This window comes from Myotis daubentonii, chromosome 4, assembly GCF_963259705.1.
Source record: "Myotis daubentonii chromosome 4, mMyoDau2.1, whole genome shotgun sequence".
In the NCBI taxonomy this organism is placed as follows: domain Eukaryota; kingdom Metazoa; phylum Chordata; class Mammalia; order Chiroptera; family Vespertilionidae; genus Myotis; species Myotis daubentonii.
In genome coordinates this window covers 7367589-7388136 of record NC_081843.1, presented here as the reverse complement: position 1 = coordinate 7388136, position 20548 = coordinate 7367589, and the positions used below count along the sequence as shown (strand labels likewise).

At 48.2% G+C, this 20548-nt stretch overlaps 1 protein-coding gene across 2 annotated transcripts in view; it reads right to left on the bottom strand.

Annotated features, from left to right (window-relative positions):
• Positions 1-17317, bottom strand: part of LCMT1 (leucine carboxyl methyltransferase 1) — a 42977-nt gene extending 25660 nt beyond the window's left edge. The window contains exons 1-3 of one of the 2 annotated variants that reach the window (XM_059692134.1): positions 17041-17316; positions 3069-3160; positions 1161-1282 (exon numbers count right to left, since the gene is read on the bottom strand). In XM_059692134.1, coding sequence (XP_059548117.1) covers positions 1161-1282; positions 3069-3160; positions 17041-17147 — 321 coding nt within the window. In that variant the 5' untranslated portion in view covers positions 17148-17316. Of the gene's footprint in view, positions 1-1160; positions 1283-3068; positions 3161-17040 lie in introns of both variants that reach the window. The other variant, XM_059692135.1, reaches the window with a different exon arrangement.
• Between the last annotated feature and the right edge of the window lie 3231 nt (positions 17318-20548).

Below are 20548 nucleotides of genomic sequence, written 5' to 3'. Positions count from 1 at the left end.
GCACCTGTCCACACCGCACTCTCTCCACTGCACTCTGTCCAGTGCTCGCTCCACGTTAGGGTCCCTGTGTTAGAGGCACAGTCGACCCACAGAAAAGATGCCTCCATACATGCACACAGAGCGAACAAGCACTCCGGAGGCTGAGCTGCCCCATGTTCCCAGGCCACGGGCTGGCCATCTGGAGAAGACACAGCTCTTGCGGCCCCGGCTGTGTACACCCGCCTCACAGGGCTCTCATGGAAACTCATGAAGTCCCGTCTGTAAAAGCGCTTCACCAATGGGAGGTATGCTTATCTGAATGGAGACTGCGGGCAAGCACTCAATCCTAAGACCAAGTGGAGGCCGCTGAGTTCTTCTCCAGGAAAGAAAGGCTGGGAGCTCCAAGACAACAGACCTTGCAGGGGAGCTGCTCTGGGGCCGACATGCAGGCTGGTAACACCACACACTCTATCTTTGTGTCCGTCTGCAAGAAATCTGGGGGGATGCAGGTACCCTTGTGACATCTCAGAGAAGAACCAAGAAAAATCTATACAAACCCAAAAAAAGTGAATGCAGCCAGTGAGGTCTTTGTAGGGAAAGGGCTTGGGGTAAAATTCCAGCCCAGGAATCAAAGACCAACATTGCAGTCCTGGTCCTGCCACTAACTAGACCCGGGTTCCCTTTCCTGTGCGTGAGTGCACCTGCTCCTGGCCCCTCACGGGGCAGTTAAGGGATCAAATCAAAGAATGGTTCCAAAAGGCTCTGCGTCACATTTCCAACACCCAGCTGTGCAAGGCTCCAAATTTTACAGACACTGTTATGCCCACAATAAAATCTTAGCGTCAAAATCACCAGTACACGTGCTCTTTGCCTCGGCAATTCCACTAACAGAATGTTTTCTCTGATATGTTTCCACAGGCAGAGAAAAACGCACACAAGTTTTCATTAACACCCTGCTTGCGACAGCAAAAGGTGAGACACAACCCACACATCCTTCACGGGGACCTGGTGCGATGAAGCCGGGGCTGCTGGTGGCTGGGGGCATGGAAGGGCTGGGGACAGGGGTGTAGACGGGCTGTCACTGCATCCATTTTAATATATTTTAAAATTTTAGAACCAGGTGAACATCTTCAAATTAAATGCAAACAACTGGGAAAAGAGGAAGGGGAATTTTAACTCACCTTTAATATCCAGAAGGTGGTATCCATTCCAGCCCCAAGGTTTAAAATCTGACAGTGACACTCTGTCTTCCGGAGGAATGCCTTTATCAGCTCACTGATGCCATGGACTCGAGCAAAATATCCTGAGGAAGAGATAGAGGAACAGGCGGCCCTCAGTGCCGACAACAGTGGCCTTGCAAAGCCCCCCAGAGAGCGAAGAGCACGCCGGAACACCCCGCCCGCCTCCTGCGGGGTCAGCAAGGGCTGCAGACTTCACCTGAGACAGGGCAACTTCCAGGTTCCCTCCCCCTTGTTCTTAAAGCCGTCTGACCCAAACTGAGCACAACCTACGTAAGGGTGGGATTAACTATCTGTCCTAAGAGAAATAAAGTGTCCTATCATTTTACTTCAGGAAGACCAGGGTTTTACATCAAAACATCCAGTCTCAATGTTCCTCTTGAAAATGACCTCTAGGAATTTGGCCTTGTGAGCTTTTTCACAGCCACAGAGAAGCGCGTCGGCTTGGACACTGGAAACACACAGAGCCTTCCTGCGCAGCGGGAAGCACTCTCCCAGTGGGCTGCAGGTCCCCAAATGAGACATTCAAACCCGAGAGAGAGGAAGGGAGGGAGGAGGCTGACCTGGTGCCCGTCAGCCTGCAGGTCCCTGCCTCTGGGGCACTCACAGGAAGCCTGCCCAGACAGCGGGAGGGAGGGAGCGGAGCCCACTCAGCCAGGCTCCCCGCAAGCTCGCCCTCTGTTCAAAGCAAACTCCAAGTCCTTATTCTCAGAAACGCCCATTTTAAAATGTCTGCATTTCTTATAGGCCTTCCCTCTAGGATCTTCAGGGCCAAGACTCCCTGCTCACACAGGAGCGACTGTCACGTGGCCAAGTTCTCAGTCAAATCCTTTGACTTCTGGATGCTGTCACCACCCATTCAGTAAGGCAGCAAAAAGTAGTCCCTTATGTGAACAGGCACTTCACAGTAAAAGATATATAGATGGCTTTTCAACATACGATCTTCAACCTTATTCTTAAGTAAAAAGAATAAAACTAAAACTACTCTATGATAGCATTTCTCAATATCAGATTAACAAAGATTAAAAATTGCACACTGAACCCTAGCCAGTTTGGCTCAATGGATAGTCAGTCTTCGGACTGAAGGATCCCAGGTTCGATTCTGGTCAAGGGCATATGCCCAGGTTTTGGGTTTGATCCCCAGTAGGGAGCATGCAGAGGCAACTATTAATGATTCTCTCTCATCATTGATGTTTCTAACTCTCTCTCCCTCTCCTTGCCTCTGAAATCAATAAAAATATATTTTTTAAAAAACTTCACACTGATGGCCAAGATTTGATAATTACTAAAATTGATCCATATGTAATTCCACTTTTTCACAGTTTGAAACTTTCCATAATAAAAGTATTTTTAAAAATAAAAATAGAAATTTTTTCTAAATAAGAAGTTTCATAATACGCTTGTTGGTGATGATGTTAGGAAATGAGCACTTTCATATACTCCTGGAGAGAGTGCATCCTGGAACTCTCTGTTTAAGAATGAATCCCTCTCCCACCAGGCGTGGCTCAGTGGTTGAGCGTCGACCTATGAATCAGAAGATCATGGGTTCACAAGGTCATGGGTTCAATTCCTGGTCAGTGCACATGCCCTGGTTGCAGGTTCCCATCACATCCCCAGTGTGGGGTGTGCAGGAGGCAGCTGATTGGTGATTCTCTCTCACCACTGATGTTTCTTTCTCTCTCTCCCTCTCCCTTCCTCTCTGAAATCAATACAAATTTTATTTTTTATATATATATATATATATATATATATATATATATATATATATGTTTGTGTGTTTTTTTAATGAATCCCTGAAACTTCAGACCACTCAGCTGATGAGAAGATGCCAGGGAGAAAGGGGCCACTTGCCTCTGTTAATTTCAGGGGCCTTTCTCTCTTTGCTCAGCCTCACAAGGTGCTGGAGGTAAGGGTCATCCCAGTAGCCAACGCTCACTGCAAACCTGAGAGGAATGAAAGAGAAGGCATGTGAGCAGAGATCTGTGTATATTCTGGCCAAGGTTCACGGCCCCGTTCCCAGGAACCAGGTCAAGGATCCAGAAGAAAGTCATCGGCCTCAAAGGCCACTGATGGCCCAGGCAGGGTTCCATTACACACTGGAGCAGACTCACCACCCCTTATATTCACACACACTTCCCACCACGTCCCCTACAGCGGCCATTTCTCACCTCCGTCTTTCCTCTTCTGACTAATTCCTTCCCCAGAGCCCTAAACAGCAAATAACTTCACCCCATCGCCACAACGATTTATTCACTCCACAAACTCACTGGCCGAAGCTTTTATCAGATTAGTAAGAAGTTCTATGTCGAGAGAAAGGAAATTCAGAAATATTCGGCAAACATCACTAATAGCGGCCTACATTTCCTCCTGACTCTGCACTTTGTGCCGGTCATTTCACATCCCTTAAGGTGGTCACAGTGGGGAGACCGGGAAGAAACAAAACAACTACAACTTGCACAATGCCCTAACCTCTCTACCCCAGGCTACTCCCTACTCAGGTAAAGTTCTACTGTTCCGAGTCTGGGAGCTGAAGCCGGATTACACTGGGAGTCTTCCGGCGACCACGAGTGGCACCAGCCTAGGACTACCGATGAGTCACGGAAGGAACCTGGGTCCCCAAGGCCATGCCACACCACCCTGGGCCTGGAGCCTGCTCTACCTCCCCACGGACATTTGGTGAGATAATTTCTTCACCATCTGAGCCAACCCGAGCCAGGCTTCTGTTCCTTTCAGCCTAAACCAGCCGTGGGCAAACTACGGCCCGCGGGCCGGATCCGGCCTCTTTGAAACGAATAAAACAAACAAAAAAAAAGACCGTACCCTTTTATGTAATGATGTTTACTTTGAATTTATATTAGTTCACACAAACACTCCATCCATGCTTTTGTTCCGGCCCTCCGGTCCAGTTTAAGAACCCATTGTGGCCCTCGAGTGAAAAAGTTTGCCCACCCCTGGCCTAAAGCATCCCACCTAATACCCAAGGGATGCAATCAATTCCATGTTGCCTGATAAGGAGGCTGAAATTTAAGGGGTGTGGATGTGCGTGTCTCCCAGGTAGGTTCTGAGCTCCCAAAAGTAGATACTGTCGCTTTTCTTTTCTTTATACCTACAGACAAGGTTTTTTGCAGCCCTGACTGCAACAGGTGCTGATTCTGACAAAAGACTCCCCCACAGTATCTCACACTTATGTTTACACAACCACAGACACTTATAAGAAAGTACCTGTGTTCAGCTACTCAGTACAGCCGCTCAACAGAGAAACAAAGAGCTCGCCAAGAACACCACTTGCTACAAGCCTGGACTCTCCAAGGAAAACAGAATATTACAAGAGTAAACTCGCTCAGTGGTCCAAAGAGTATTTCACAAAGTATCATGAAATCAACGGAATAATCTGAAAACCTGCATTTAAAAAATGAAGTAGAATACAGTAAAACAGAAAACACCCATGTGCCTAACACACAGAAAGGGATGACTTCTGTGAAGATTTTGTTGCATATCTGCACTGGAGGAATAAGTTTTCTCACTGAGTTTCATGAACAGATTTCAAAGGATTCATCTAGTGCCGTCTAGTGGTCACTGCCTAGTGATAAGAACACCATCAAAAAGTTAAAGCAAGCATGTCAAACTCGCGGCCCGCGGGCCACATGTGGCCCACAATGAGTATTTTTGCAGCCCAGCCAATATAATGGTATGTAAGAAACGTTTTAATAAAAATTTTGTAACTTAATTTTTACAATATCCTGTTATACATAACTAGAGGCCCGGTGCAGCCCAGCCTGCACCCTCTCCAATCGGGGACCCCTTAGGGGATGTCCAACTGCGAGTTTAGGCCCAATCCCAGGGATCAGGCCTAAACTGGCAGTCGGACATCCCTCTCACAATCCGGGACCAGTGGCTCCTAATTGCTCACCTGCCTGCCTGCCTGGTCGCCCCTAACTGCCCCCTACTGCCAGCCTGATCACCCCTCACTGCCTCTGCATGCCAGCCTGATTGCTCCTAACTGCCCCCCCCTGCCGGCCTAGTCATCCCTAACTGCCCCCTGCTGCTGGCCAGGTCACCCCCAACTGCTCCCTCCCTGCTGGCCTGGTCACTCCTAACTGCCCCCCCCCACTGGCCTGGTCACCCCTCACGGCCCCCCCCGCCGGCCTGGTTGCCCCACGCAGCCTGCTTGTTTAGTCATTTGGTCGTCCCTCACTAACACCCCTGCTGGCCTGGTCATAGGCAGCTATCTTGTGAGGGTGTGAGGGTTAATTTGCATATCACCTCTTTATTATATAGGATTATTAATAACAAACTATAACATTTGCTAATGACTGATTACTATAATCATGTTGCATTCATTTCCCTTATGCGCAGGCTCACCATTTCTCTCCACTAATACTAGCAGCGAATATTTTAGCAGCTAATGGCCACATCATTAGTCTTGGACTGACTTGTTTGGTGTGCGCAACAGGAAATATTTCACTTTTGGAGAACAAAAAAAATAGGTTTATTTGTGTTATGCTTATTAATTTGTGCAGTTATTTGGTGTCTGGTAAGTTAATGTTCAAGAAAAAAATATTAATTTTTATTAAAATGTTCTATTATTTTATCTTAACGATGACTCATTTATTTCAGCCCTTGGCATTCAGCATGTCTCTATCGAAATAAACCTATGTTTCTATGAAAATTGAAGCTTTTGCTTTTTGCGGCCACATACACTTCCACCTTGTTGATTTGGCCCGTGTGAGCCTCGGAGTCTGACAGGCTTGAGTTAAAGGGTTGGAAGGGGCCTTGGAAATGATCTGGTCAATCCCAACATCCAGTGCAAGAATCCTTTCATCGGTATCAAGCCGCTCACTCCACTGCCAGGCAACCGCTGGGAGGCTGCTCCGCGGGCCGCCCTCCAAGCTCTCCTGTTGGACTACTGCTGCCCTGGCTGATAACAAGGGGCAGTTTCTATCCCTCTCAGCTCTGTACTGTCAGTTGGTATTAGATTCAGTCAAGCAACATTTATTGTCTGCTCAATGCCAGGCAAGACGGGGAAGAGCCAGAGGCAAAGATAAATATGGGATTATGACCGGTGAAGGGCCTGAGTAACAAGGAGAACAAAGGACCTTCCTGAGAGAAGGGGAAGGGAAAGGCCTCTGGGTGGGGGATGGCGAGTTGAGCCCTAGAGAATGGAGTCACTGTGCAAAGGGCCCTGCAGACAGGAGGCCCGGCTGACAGACGCGCTCTGCGTGGGAATGGACTTGGAGTGTCCCAGCAGCAGAATGGGGGGGTGGGGTGGGGGGGGGGGGTGGAGAGCGGTGAGGAAACAGGAGAAACCGGGAAGAGGTTGGAGAGAGAACAAACTCAGGCACACATGCCTGGCAGGAGCCTGGGACTGACCTCAACAATACACAGGCACATCTGTCCACCATCCCCTGAGTCCTACGTCCCAGTGTTTCTAACCAGTGTCTCTCCAGTCCTCACACTGGAAAACTGCACTCGGATGATTTCTGTTTTACTGTATTCTACTTCATTTTTCAAATGCAGCTTTCAGATATTCCGTTGATTTCATGGTATCGATGGGTCACAACTTACTGTTTGTGAAACACTCTTTTGGACCACCGAGCAATGTATACGTATCTCTGGTTGTATTGTGTACATGTGTACATGTATGTGCATGTGTACATATGTGTGGGTATTATGTAGATATGTGTGTATGTGTGGTTGTATTGTGTACGTGTATGTGTATCTATGTGTGGGTATCATGTAGATATGTATGTGTGGTTGTATTGTGTACATGTATGTGTATCTATGTGTGGGTATCATGTAGATATGTATGTGCGGTTGTATTGTATACGTGTATGTGTATCTATGTGTGGGTATCATGTAGATAGGTGTTTATGTGTGGTTGTATTGTGTACATGTATGTGTGTGTGTATCTATGTGTGTGTATCATGTAGATATGTATCTATGTGTGGCTAGGATTTTGATTGGGACTACACTGACTCTATGGATCAATCAGGGATGAATAGACACCAACACCAAGTCTTCTAATGCATGAACAAAGTATACCTCCCATTTACGTAAGTCTCCTTTAATTTCTCTCAGTAGTGTTTTATAGTTTTCTGTGTAAAGGTATTTCACACCTTTCATTAGATTTATTCTTAGACACTTTACATTTTTGATGCTATTATAAATAATATTTTAAAATTTCATTTCTTGCCCTGGCCAGTGTTGCTAGCTGGTTAGAACATCTGCACACAAAAGAGTCTCAGGTTCTATTCCGTTCAAGGGCACATACCTGGGTTGCAGGTTTGATCCCCAGCCCTGGTCGGGCACATGCAGGAGGCAACCAATTGATATGTCTCTTTCACATAGATGTTTCTCCTCTTCTCTCTCTTTTTTTCTTTTTAAATATATTTTATTGATTTTTTACAGAGAGGAGGGGAGAGAGATAGAGAGTTAGAAACATCGATGAGAGAGAAACATCGATCGGCTGCCTCCTGCACACCTCCTACTGGGGATGTGCCTGCAACCAAGGTACATGCACTTGACCAGAATCGAACCTGGGACCTTTCAGTCCACAGGCCAACGCTCTACCCACTGAGCCAAACCAGCTACAGCTCTTCTCTTCTCTTCTCTTCTCTTCTCTTCTCTCTCTCTCTTTTTCCCCTCCTCTCCCTTACTCCTCCCCCTGCCCCCCGATTACTCTCTCCCTTCCACTGTCTCAAAAACCAGATGGAAAAAATATCCCCAGGTGAGTATTAACAACAAAAAATTCATTTTCCTATACATGAATGTATATTTACAATACATCTATTTGACAAAAGACTCCTACCCAGTTATGTAATGAACTACAATATAAGTCAAAGCCAACAGTGACATCATCAATAAAAATGGGCAAAAAACTTGGACAACAGTTCACAAAAGATGTAGGAATGGCCAATAGGCACATAAAAAGGTGATTAAGCCCTAGCCGAAATGGCTCAGTGGATAGAGCATCACCTATGGACTGAAAGGTCCCAGGTTCGATTCGGGTCAAGAGCACATGCCTAGGTTGCGGGCTCAATGCCCAGTAGGTGGTGTGCAGGAGGCAGCTGACCAATGGTTCTCTCTCATCATTGATGTTTCTATCTCTCTCTCCCTCTTCCTCTCTGAAATCAATAAAAATATATTTATTTTTAAAAAAGGTGCTTGACCCTGGAGAGGCTCAATGGGGGGGGGGGGGGGGGGGAACATCTGTAATACTTTCAACAATAAACATACATTAGTCACCAGGGAAATGCAATGTAAAACCATAGTGAGATGCTATTTCACACCCACTGACCATATGGAGTGTTAACAAGGATGTGGAGTTTTCATCCATTGCTGGTGGGAAGTGTAAACTGATAAACCACTTTAGGAATTAATCTGGCAATTAAATATACACCCAGCCTATGACTATGCAATTCTACACCTAGACATCTACCCAAGAGAAATGAAGGACCTGTAAGAATGTTCACGCCAGCCCATCCACAATGGCCCAAAAGTGGGCACAACTCAAGTGACCCTCAGCCGGTGAAGGGACAAACAAATCAGGGTGTGGTCACACAGCATGAAAAGGACCAAACCCCTTTACACGGACAGGGGCTCTCTCCTCACCACACACGAGCCAGGTTCCTCTGAGCCGTCTCCTCAATCAGCCTGCAACCTTGGCCTGTAATACAGAGACTTGGACAAACACTAACAGCTTCCACGAGCTCAAGGCCACAACCTCAGGATGACGCTCGTCGCACTTAAAGTGCCTGAGAGAATGCAAGGCCGCCAGGAGCACAGCCTGTCCAGCCCCTTCTCCCAGGTAGCAAACCCAGACGGCTTCACATGGACCGACCCCTTCCTCCCTCCCTCTTTGTGTAATTTTTCACTTCTCTGACTCTACTGCCGAGTGCTCGCCCAACTCCTGACTCGCCCAACTCCTGACTCGCCCACCGCCCTCAAAACGCCCTCTGTAGGGCTGCAGGCGAGCCATTCACCCAGGACTCTTTCCCTGCTGCAACAGTTATTGCTGGTTAAAACCTGTCCTTACCACTTTAACCAGTATCTGGCTTTACCTCTGACAACATGAATGAATCTCAATGAACATGCTGAGAAAGTAATTACAAAAAGAATGATACTGTATGATTCCATTCGTATGATGTTCAAGAACAGGCAAATCTGATCCATGGTAGCTGAAATCAGAAAATGCTGGGGGGGGGGGGGGGGGGCAAGGAGACCAACCAAAAGAGAGAAAAGCGGCCTTTCTGGAGTTTCAGAAATATTTTACATCTTGTTGAGTGGTGGTTCACAGATATATACAACTGTCAACACTCATCAAATGGAAAACTTGAGCACTTTATTTATAGGGTATCCCCCAAAAATGTATATATGCTTTGAATAATTATAAAGGCAGTGTTTATTAAAATACATCTCATTTTCAAAATTGAGCTAACAGCTATTAAAGTGTGCATATATTTTTGGGGACACCCTGTATATAAACTATGTCCCTCTCTCTCTCCTCTATTTTCTTCTCTTCCCTCCCCTATCCCCTACCCCCTACTCTCCCCTCCACCTCTTCCTCTACTTCTCTCTCCCTTCTCCCCTCTCCCCCTCCCCCTCCCCCTTCCCTCCCTAGGGAAATTCTAGGGGGGGAAAAGATGAGGAACATAGCAGGACCTTCAAGTTCCCTTTCTAATATCCACTCACCCCTTCTTCCTTACTAAAAGAACCCCAATTTTGTTTGAGGCATCCATCTGCTCAATGAGAAGTTCTTACCTCCCCACACTTTCCTGCAGCTGAGGGTGAGGCCATATGTCCCAGTACAAAGAAGTCTACAGCTTTCCTGATGAAGAGAGACACACTCAGACGCATGTCTTTTGCTGGTACCCTTCCTTCCCCATTCTTGCCCTGCCAAGCAAGCTATGGGAGCTCTGAATCAATTCACAACTAAGTAACTTTGTGATTAATAGTCTTAAGGCATCAAAATGGGGGCGGAGGGAGGCATTTCAATTGGAAGTCAAGAATGCCATCGCTGTGTTAAAGTATATATAAGAATTTAGTATATTATATATGACTTTCCAAGTCAATTGGGAAATAGAGACCATTTAATAGATGGTATAGGGACAACTAGCTAATGCTTTCAGAAAAAATGAAGTTAAAACTGCTACGTTCTTACATAAAAGAGATGAATGATTTAAGCATAAAAGACAAAACCATAGAAGTACTAAACGAAAATGTTGAAATGATTGAAAATGGCCTTTCAAAGCACTGCTCGAAAAACACCAGCCATAAAGTTAGGTTGTCAGATTTTGCACCATGAAGATTCACAATTTCTATATTATGAAATGCACTGACAAGCAAAAGTGAAAACCAAGCATCCATCTGAGAGAAAATACAGCAACAAACACAGGCCAAGGAGTAGCATCCCTCATACAAAAAGTTCTTATAAAGCAGAAATAGAAGTACAAATAACCAAACAAGAAAAAGACAACAACCCAGTTGGAAAATGACTGGAGAAAGGAGTCACATAAAAATATCAATGATAGTGAGCAAAGTGCTCGGTCTCACAGTGATTATAGAAACACAAATTAGAGAGGGATTATTCTCCACCTGCCAGCTGATGAGCCATTGGTCACCAAGAAAATTCTTTGGTTAGCATCTCATTCGCCACAGGCGGGAATGAAAACTGATACAACCTCTTTCGTTAACCATTTTGCAGAAGCTTCTCATGATGTGAATATTCCTATTCTAGATATAAAATCATTACCTTTCACGGGAATTTTCCAATATTTAATTCATTCCTTTTTTAAAAAACAGAGGAGGGCTAAACATCCAGAATTTATTGGACTTTCTTGATGAGCAAGTTTGGCAGCTAATTTCTCCTCAACACAATGTCCTAGATCTAAAGTGGCACATCTTCTCTGCAGGTGCAGAGGCCATCCTTGGTCAAAGTCTCAGCATGCTCTCCCAGGCAACTGTGGTGGGCGGGGCAGCCGTCGTGGGGCGGGGCAGCCGTGGTGGGGAGGGACAGCGGTGGTGGGCGGGGCAGCCGTGGTGGGCGGGGCAGCCGTGGTGGGGAGGGGCAGCCGTGGTGGGGCATGGCAGCCGTGGTGGGGCGGGGACAGTGCGCTGGAAAGGTCCAGGCTTGCGGAGACCACCTGCGTCTATCTTAGGGGGACAGCTTTCAGAAATCAGATTCATTCTATCATTTTCACACTGGCCCCCAGCCTGGTTTCTGAACCGTAGAGACCACTCAATACCAGTGAAGAAAAGCAGCTGTTCAAGGCCTCACAGGGTGAGGTAATCTGAGTGTTCGCATCCAGTTCTAGGCTCTGTAGCCATCCACGGATGTGTATTACACCTACAATGTGCGTGGCTCTGAGGTGGACGCGGCCCCTGCTTTGTATCGTGTTTATTCTAGTGGAACACAAAACTACACCCGATGTCTGAACTGCAAATGGCCGGTTCCCAGGAAGGACGCACGAAGGAGGCACACAGGGTGTACGTTCAGGTCTGCGGGTATCAGAGGCCTCCTTGCTTGAGGGAGCCCATCTGAGCTAAGGCGTCATCTATGACTCCCCAGCCTCCCCCCACATCCAATCTGCCAGCACCTTCTATGGGCTCCACCTGACAGCCCCTCGGCACCTCACGGCTCCCACCCTGGCGGCTACCAGCCTCTCGGGCCTGGGGTATCCCAGAGCCTAACTGGTCTCCTGACTCCCATCCTCGCCCTGCAGTTAGGTCCCCACAGAGAAGCTGACGTGATCCCGTTAAAACCCAAGTCAAGTGAGTTCATTCTTCATTCAGTTCAAAATCCGCAGCGGCTCCCTCTCCAAGGAAGAGTTAGTCCTACAAGAGGCTGCAGCATCTGTCCCCCAGCCCCAGCCCCAGGCAGCCGGTTGGCCCGCTCCCGCCTCAGAGCCCGCCTACTCTGCTGGCCCCGCCTGGGGCCTGGGATGTGGGTTCCCACTTACACAGGGCTCCTCCCTCCCGCCCCCATCTCTCCCCAGCAGAGCCCTCCCTGGCCATCCCATCCCAGAGGACAACTCCTTCCAACACTCCCACAGGCGCTGATCACCAGCTGACACGCCAGATGTCTTGTTGCCCAGCCCGAGCCCCCACTGGAACGAATGCCCTGTAAGAGCTCGGTGTTGTCTGGGTTGCTCGCTTCTGCTCCACAGGAGAACAGCGCCTCCACAAAGGAGGCACGCAGTAAAGAAAGCCCAATGAACGCATTACGCCGAGATGACTGACCCAGAACTAAAGGGCCGAGGGAGGGAGGGAGGGAGCAGCAGGCTGGAAGGCCGGAGGAAGGCGGGGGAGCAGGACACACCTGAAGAACTGCGAGGGTGGCAGGGAGGGAGGGGGTGAGGCTGGAGAAGCAGGTGAGAGCAGGCAGGGCCATGGAGGCCCCTCAGGAGCTGGGTCCTCCAACAGCAACAAGAAGCCACTGCACTGGGAGTGGCCTGAGCAGGCAGACCTTTTATAAAACGCTCACCTCAGAGGGACGTGGATTTGGGGGAGGTAAGGGGGCGCGCAGTTAGTGGGCTGGTGCCATAACTCTGACCACAAGTGACCTCAGCTTGGACAGAGGTGGCAGAGGGGAGGTGAAGAAAGGGAAGCAGATTCCTGGCATATTTAGCAGATAAGAATCAAAGTTCTGATCACAGGGGGAGGTGAAAGGGCAGCTTCAAGATCACCTTACCTTTCGGGCCTGTGAGCCGAACGGGCAGCACCACTCACTGGGGCGGGGGAGGGGTGGCAAGGAGACTGTGGGAAGGTGAACTTGAGCAGAGTCTTGGAAATAATGAATTTGAGATCACTGAGAGATCGGCAGTGGGCCGTGAAACAGCCAGGGCAGCATGAGCAGGTCCTGAAAAGTGCGGTGTGTCACTCCATGTTGTGTAGATTTTTGCCTGGTGTCTGACGGTTAATCAAGTGACAGGATAAGATGTGTGGTTCTGAGAAGTCACCCTGGCCACAGCGTAAACACGTGGGTGGGGGAGGGGCTAGTCTAGAAGCAGGGAGAAAGTGAGGCCGCTGCAATAGGCCAGGCGGGCCAGCAGACCTGAGCAAGGCTGCACGGCGCAGGAAATGGGAACAGACCTCGCGCAGCTGCTGGGGATTTTTCTAAAACACGAAACCCGATCATGGCGAGTCCCCACTTAAAATCACTCAGGACCTTCCACCTTGCATTCTCTCACGGCCTCTCCACAATTCTCTCTTGCCACCCATGCCCCCGCCCAGTGTCAAGTTCCCCTAAGGCGCACTGTGCCTATGGCCATGCTACTCAGCTCCTGCTCTCTCCTTCTGCCTGGCAGACTCCATTTGCCCTCCGAACACTCACAGGCCCCTCCGTGAAACAAGAAGAGCAGGCCGACATCAAGGCGCTGGCGGGCGCTCACCGAGGTCACCTCGAAGGCACAAGGTCATACTGCACGGGCGATGCAGGGAGACAGACGAAGGCCGCTTCATAACTGTCTCAACAGACAAAATGAGGTAGGGGTGCCATCCACCAAGCACCAGACCCTCCCGGCTGCCCGGAGTGGCTGCGGCTCCTTGATGAACAGCACGGATGGTCCCGCTCAGTCACACCTCCTTCTAGAAAAGGCTGACTGGAGTACCGACGACAGGTCTGCCCCGCTCCTGTCCGCACCCAACCCAGTGCAAGTCCTCGCTTCCTTGAACTCTCCCCCAAATTATCCAACCACAGCCCAAGTCCTGAAGTACTAACACCGTCCTGTCCCGTCCCCCCCCCGCCCCCCCTCCCCGCCCCCCCCACCCCCGCCACTGACAGGCCCGTAAGTTCCCCGTGTGAGGGCTCCCTCACCATGGTGAGTAACAAGCCCAACTGCCTAACTACAAGTGGCTTCCGGTGGGCTCTGCCGGAAGCCATGGTCAGCTGCAACAGAAAGGATGGCTGCGTTCAGGTGGGAAGTAGGTGCATTCCCACCTGAAGGCTTCCATTTCTGTTCAGCAATACCCACACCTCTGCTCTGTTACCTTGAGGGGGAGCGGAGCGGAGGGGAGGGGAGAGGAGAGGTCTGAGGAAAGTGGGAAATGGCTGAGTTAAGTATTCTGGGGAGCGGGAAAGTGAGTTGACCAGGGAACCATACTAGAATGGTCATGCTCTGCTCTGGGCACAGGTGCGGCTGGGTGACATGAATTCACAGCAGGCCCCGTAGTATTCGAGGTGAGAAAGGAGAGTTTGGCTCAACCAGGGTTTGGGGTTTACCAGCACTGGAGGGCAGGGGAGAGAAGTCACTGCCAGAGAAGGGCAGAATGGCCGGCCATGAGCTCTAAGCTCAATTGAGAGGGAACAGCCTAGAGCAGCGGTCGCCAAGCGGTGGTCCGCAGACCGCGGGTGGTCCTTGAGGTCCGAAAGGTTGGCACCCGCTGGCCTAGAGGACGTGTCTGAAGGGTAGAGAAAACCAGGGAGGACCTGAGCGAAAATGTGCTGGGGGCGTAACAGGAATAACTGACTAAGCGAGCTGAAAAGAAGAGTGTGAAAAAGCTTCCATGAACCGCATCTGCGTGGCCAGCACATCCGGTCTTCACAGCTTGGCCCAGCCCAGAGCATCTGTTCAGTGGGGCCAGAGCAGTCCCAGCCCACAGACCATGCTGCCCTGCAGGTCGGGCTGAAAACCACTGCCTTAAATTCTCTGCAGTTCAAACCTGAACTCCCCCTACAATGTTTAGGTGTCAGTAGACACAGAGGGTGCCGGAAACCGAGGCAGAGAAGAGCTAAATTATAAAACCTATCCGACTGAGAGTCAAGGAAAGTCATGCTCTAGTGCTACTATTCCTCTGTACTTTTCTTTGCGTCTGAGCTATTTTATAGCTAATTTACTTTTTTTAAGTATGCAAAATACATTTCCAATAAATATTAAGTAAGCCAATATTATTAATAAATATTAAATAAACCTAACCCGAATGTGCTACAGAAAACCTCTTTTTGTGTTTTTTTTTTGGTTTTTTGGTTAATCCTCACTCGAGGATTTTTTTCCCATTGATATTCAGAGAGAGCAGAAAGGAGGGAGGGCGGGGGAGAGAAAGAGAGAGAAACATGAATTCGAGAGAGACACATCAATTGATTGTTTCCCACATGCACCCTGAGGGGATCAAACCTGCAACCCAGGCATGCCCTTGACCAGGAATCAAACAAGACCATTTGGTACTCAGGCCGACACTCTAACCCAGCGGTTCTCAACCTGTGGGTCGCGACCCCTTTGGAGGTCGAACGACTCTTTCACAGGGGTCGCCTAAGACCATCGGAAAACACACCTATAATTACATATTGTTTTTGTGATTAATCACTATGCTTTAATTATGTTCAATTTGTAACAAGGAAAATACATCCTGCATTTCAGATATTTACAGTACGATTCATAACAGTAGCAAAATTACAGTTATGAAGTAGCAACGAAAATAATTTTATGGTTGGGGGTCACCACAACATGAGGAACTCTATTAAAGGGTCGCGGCATTAGGAAGGTTGAGAACCACTGCTCTAACCACTGAACACACGGGCCAGGGTCAGAAAAGTATTTTATTTCCCTCTCATAATTTAATAACACTGTAGATTCTCTTACTAAAGAGCAGTCAACATGAGAACAATTATTTCTAATTCAACAGTGCTATACGTGTGGTCAATAGCAACTGAAAGCGGAATAAATAAAGCTGGGTGTCTTTCAATTCACAAATTTCACCAAGGACTGCCTCCAAGCCTTTAATACTTATGTATGCATTTATCTATTTATTCGTATTTAATCTACCGCCACTCACATATACCACATGCCAGACACTGCTCTAAGGGCTTTCCTAATATCACATATCATTTCATCTTTACGGTCATCCCCACTTTACAGACCAGAAAACTGAGAACACAGACTGGTTGAGTAACTTGCCCGAGGTTTTACACGACTTGTAAACGGCAGGGCTCGGATCAGTGTGGCATCCTGGCTCCAGAGTCCAGCTTCACTAAGCTTGGCCTCCAAGAACCCACAAAAAGCACAATCCTTAACCCCGACTTCTGTTCTCCCCACCCTACAAGCCCTGCATGGCCCCAGCAGCCAGGGCACTGGTTCCGTTTCTCCAACAGTCCACACTTGACTTGCTCTGCCTGAACAGTCTCCGACACTGCTTTTTAAGCCTTTTGTTCTCAGTTTAAACATCACTGCCTAAATTACAAAGCCTAATCTCAGCACTCCACACAAAACTGCAGTTATGTATTTTATGGGTAATTATTTGTCTCCTGTCTCTTTTCCATCTAGGCTGTACGTCAGGCGCCGTGTCAGTCTTGTTCATTATGTGGTCCCCATCACTGAACCCCCACCACCCTGCACAAATGAAGGGCCTGCAGCAAAGTAAGCTCTCAATAATTTTTGTTGAACGAATAAATGGAGTACATTCAAGTCTCATGCTTTCTTTTTCATGCTTCCAGGTGTGTGATGTCTGCCTGTGCTCACAAGCGCCCCTCCTCCGCCCCCCCCAACTACACCCCTAATAGTGTGGACTCCTGTAGCCATCAGGCGAGACCGCTGGAAAGTACTGGCTCTGCACACCAATATGATGTGGTCGTGGTCACGTCATTTCCCCGCTCCACGCTGTACTCTAGGCACGACCCCGGGCTTGCACGGTGCCTGGCACACAGCAGAAGGTACATCGCTGTGTTTCATAAACGACCCCCTGCCCTGTGAAATTCACAGGGGAGAAGCCAGGGTCTCGGGAGCTGGCGGGCGCCTGGTGGCGTGCAAGCGCGTTCCACCGACACAGGCCCGCCTCCCACCGGGGCCCAGCACCCGGAGCTGCCGGCCCGTAACCCGCGCCCCGCAGGCACCTCTTGCAGATAGAAGCATCCTCGCAGGTGCCTTGCACGCCTTCGTCGTCAGCTTCGGTCGAGGAAGGACCGGAGTTGAAAGTGGTCGACCTCAGGTTAGTGGCCATGGGCGTGGAGGTTCCGGGGTGCTGTGCCCACCCGGGACATGAAAGCGGGGTCGACCGCCGCCGGGGGAATTAGCGAACCTCCAGGAAGGCAGGAGAGAGGGGCTGGGCTCCGCCCGCTCAGCTGGCGCGGCTCGGAGAGGCCGCCCACGACCACTGTCCCAGCAACCTTCGCGCTCATTGGAGCCGCTGACAGGACGCTCATTGAGTAATTTCCCAGCCTCTCAGCCTGCGGAGGTGTTCATTGGACAACTCCTTTAGCCCCGCCCACAAAACCCGGAAGTTTGCCAGGGAGGGGGAAGTAAAGTGAACTTGACACACTATGGCACCGCAATACTTTCTGGGAATTGTAGTCTTAGGTGAGTTGGGAGGCCACTGAGATTCTTATTGCTGGCCACGTAATTTTATACCTGTAATTAACTCAGGTCAGGACCCTAGCACTGGGGCAAAGGGCAAGGAAACCAGCCGAAGGAAACAAGTGTCATTGTGACAGTCGGTCGAGGCTCAGTCTCATCTAACAATTGAACCAATATTTATTGTGTTCCCTCTGAGCCAGGAGCTGGGCTCAGCACGCATAATAGTCTTTGAGATGTCGTGAAGGAAGGAAGGTGTGGCCCAGCCGGCGTGGCTCAGTGGTTGAGCATCGATGTATGAATGAGAAGGTCACGGTTCCATTCCCGGTCAGGGCACATGCCCATGTTGTGGGCTCGATTGCCAGTGTGGGGCGTGCAGGAGGCAGCCAATCAATGGTTCTCTCTCATCATTGATGTTTCCATCTCTCTCTCCCTCTCCCTTCCTCTCTGAAATCAATAAAAATATCTTACAAAAAACATTACCCAAGTTTAATGATGAGAAAAACATCAGATAGATCCCAGATGATAGACACTCTATAAAATTCATGACCAATAATCTTTGAAACCATCAAAGTAATAAAAAAACAAGGAAAATCTGAAAAACTGTCACAGCCAAGAGGAGCCTAAAGGACACATGACAACTAAATGTAATATGGCATCCAGGGTGGGATCCTGCAGCAGAAAAGTGACATTAGGGGAAAATCAAGGAACTCTGAAGTATGGACTTGAGTCAATTATAATGTATCAATATTGGTTTACTAATTATGGTGAATGTATCAGACTAATGTAAGATGCTAATTATAGAGGAAACTGGGTGTGGGGTATTTGGGGACCCCCACTATTATCTTTGCAACGATTCTGTGAATCTAAAGTTGTAAAATAAAACTTTTTATTTACAAAAAAACAAAGGAAGGAATGTGTGGAAAACTAATATAATTGAAAACTATGAAAATGAGTGAACTAGAGCTGCCAGTTGCAAGCATCCACTGAATTTCAGAAACATAATATTCACTGAAAGAAGGAAATATCTTTGTAAAGTTCAAAGCAAGCAAAATTAATGTTGTTTAGAGAAGCATATCTAGATGGTAAAAAAATACTATACAGGAAGGTAAAGAAATGGGAGGGGGCAGGAATCAGGGTATTTTGTTTGTTTTTGTTAATCCTCACCCAAGAATATTTTTTTCGCTGACTTTTAGAGAGAGTGAAAGGGAGGGGGCGAGACTTAAAGAAACATCGAGGTGAGAGAGACACATTGATTGGTTGCCTCCTGCATGCTCTCCATCCAGGGCCAGGGAACCTGCAACCCAGGTTTGTGTCCTTGACCGGAATCAAACCGCTTCAGTCCGCTTATGCTCTATTCACTGAGCCAAACTGGCGAGGGCTACACCATTTTCTTTTAGTGGTCCTCTGCCAAGAGGGTAATGCAAAGCACTGAACAAACACGGCCTCCTAGGTCGGCAGTGTACACTTTCCCTGGATGTAATAAGTGTCAACAGCAAGTAGAATAAGCTATGGATACCATAGGTGTGGGTGGTGAGCATGAGGGTGACTAGAAGAAGGTGGAAGGTACTCTGATACGCTTCTGTTCTTTGCTGAGCCTTCGATTTAGAAAAAGATGATGATTCAGAAGACTTTGGTCCGTGTTTCACTGAGGGCCACCACCAAAGGCTTCCCGCAGGCAGCGCCAGCTCATTCCATTTAAGCTCCTGGTCAAGGGGTTAGAACTTTATGACACAGGAGTGGAGTCTGGAAATAGCAAGCTGAGCGATCTCAGGCTGATAAGAGATCTTAGTCTCCAGATGTGAGACTACTGAGTAGGTGTGAAAAATGTCCCAGCCGGAGAAAGGCCACTAATCAGCTTCCTTTGACAAAGTCAAGAAAAGGGAAACTGGAGTTTAAAACCTCCATAAAAATTAATACCAGGAGCAAAAAGTTGGGCATTAACCATGAAACTTCTCCCCCAGAGGTTAGAGTGGACGTTGTTGCTTAGGCTCTCTTGTGTTTTTTCTTCTATAACAGCTGGAGTTTATTATGGAAAACTACACTCCCCTTTCGGCCCACGTGGATCAGGTGAGGCGCCCTGCCTAAGGAGTGGAACTTACCAAGATCTGGCCAATCACACACAAAACCACCCTAGGGCAGTGGTCGGCAAACCGGGGCTCGCGAGCCACATGCGGCTCTTTGGCCCCTTAAGTGTGGCTCTTCCACAAAATACCACGTGCGGGCACACACGTACAGTGCGATTGAAACTTCGTGGCCCATGCGCAGAAGTGGGTTTTCGGCCCGGGCCAGTCATTGTCATGATTTAATTTTATGGATATTGTAAGGTAAATTGTAAGGAATTTAATTTTATCAATAAATAATATCGTTATTAAGTATGATATCAAGTTTTATTCAACGTACGTACCTATAGTTTAACTAAGACTTAAAACTTTAAGTAAAGTTTATTAAGTTAATTTTAGGGAACGTTGTGGAGTGAAAGAATATGTAGCGTGGAGGATTGAGAAAGGTATGTGGAGATGGTTTGGACATATAGAGAGGATGAACGAAGGGAGATAGACGAAACAAGTATTCAAGACGAGTGTGGATGGGAGAGTTGGAAGGGGTCGATCTCAGTGAACGTACCTCAATCAGCTTGAGGACTTTTTAGCAAAGGCCAGCTTAGGAGTGCCCTAATTAAGTTAATAACAATGTACCTACCTATACAGTTTAAATTTAAAAAATTTGGCTCTCGAAAGGAATTTCAATCGTGGTACTGTTGATATTTGGCTCTGTTGACTAATGAGTTTGCCGCCCACTGCCCTACGCTAACCCCTCAACCTGATCCCAAGACCCCTTTTCTCTGACTTCCCAGCCTAGGCTCTCCTGTTGCTTCTTCTATGCTAATCTCTTCGTTGTTTTGCTGTCACCAGCTTTAATATATGTTCCCTCATAGTCACCTGGACCCGTGTTGTGAGATTTTTCCTGCACAAAGTCAAGAACCCACATACTACCAGCCAGCTCTAGGCAGACCTGCCATGGGCCAGGACCCCTTTCCGGAAACAGTTGGTG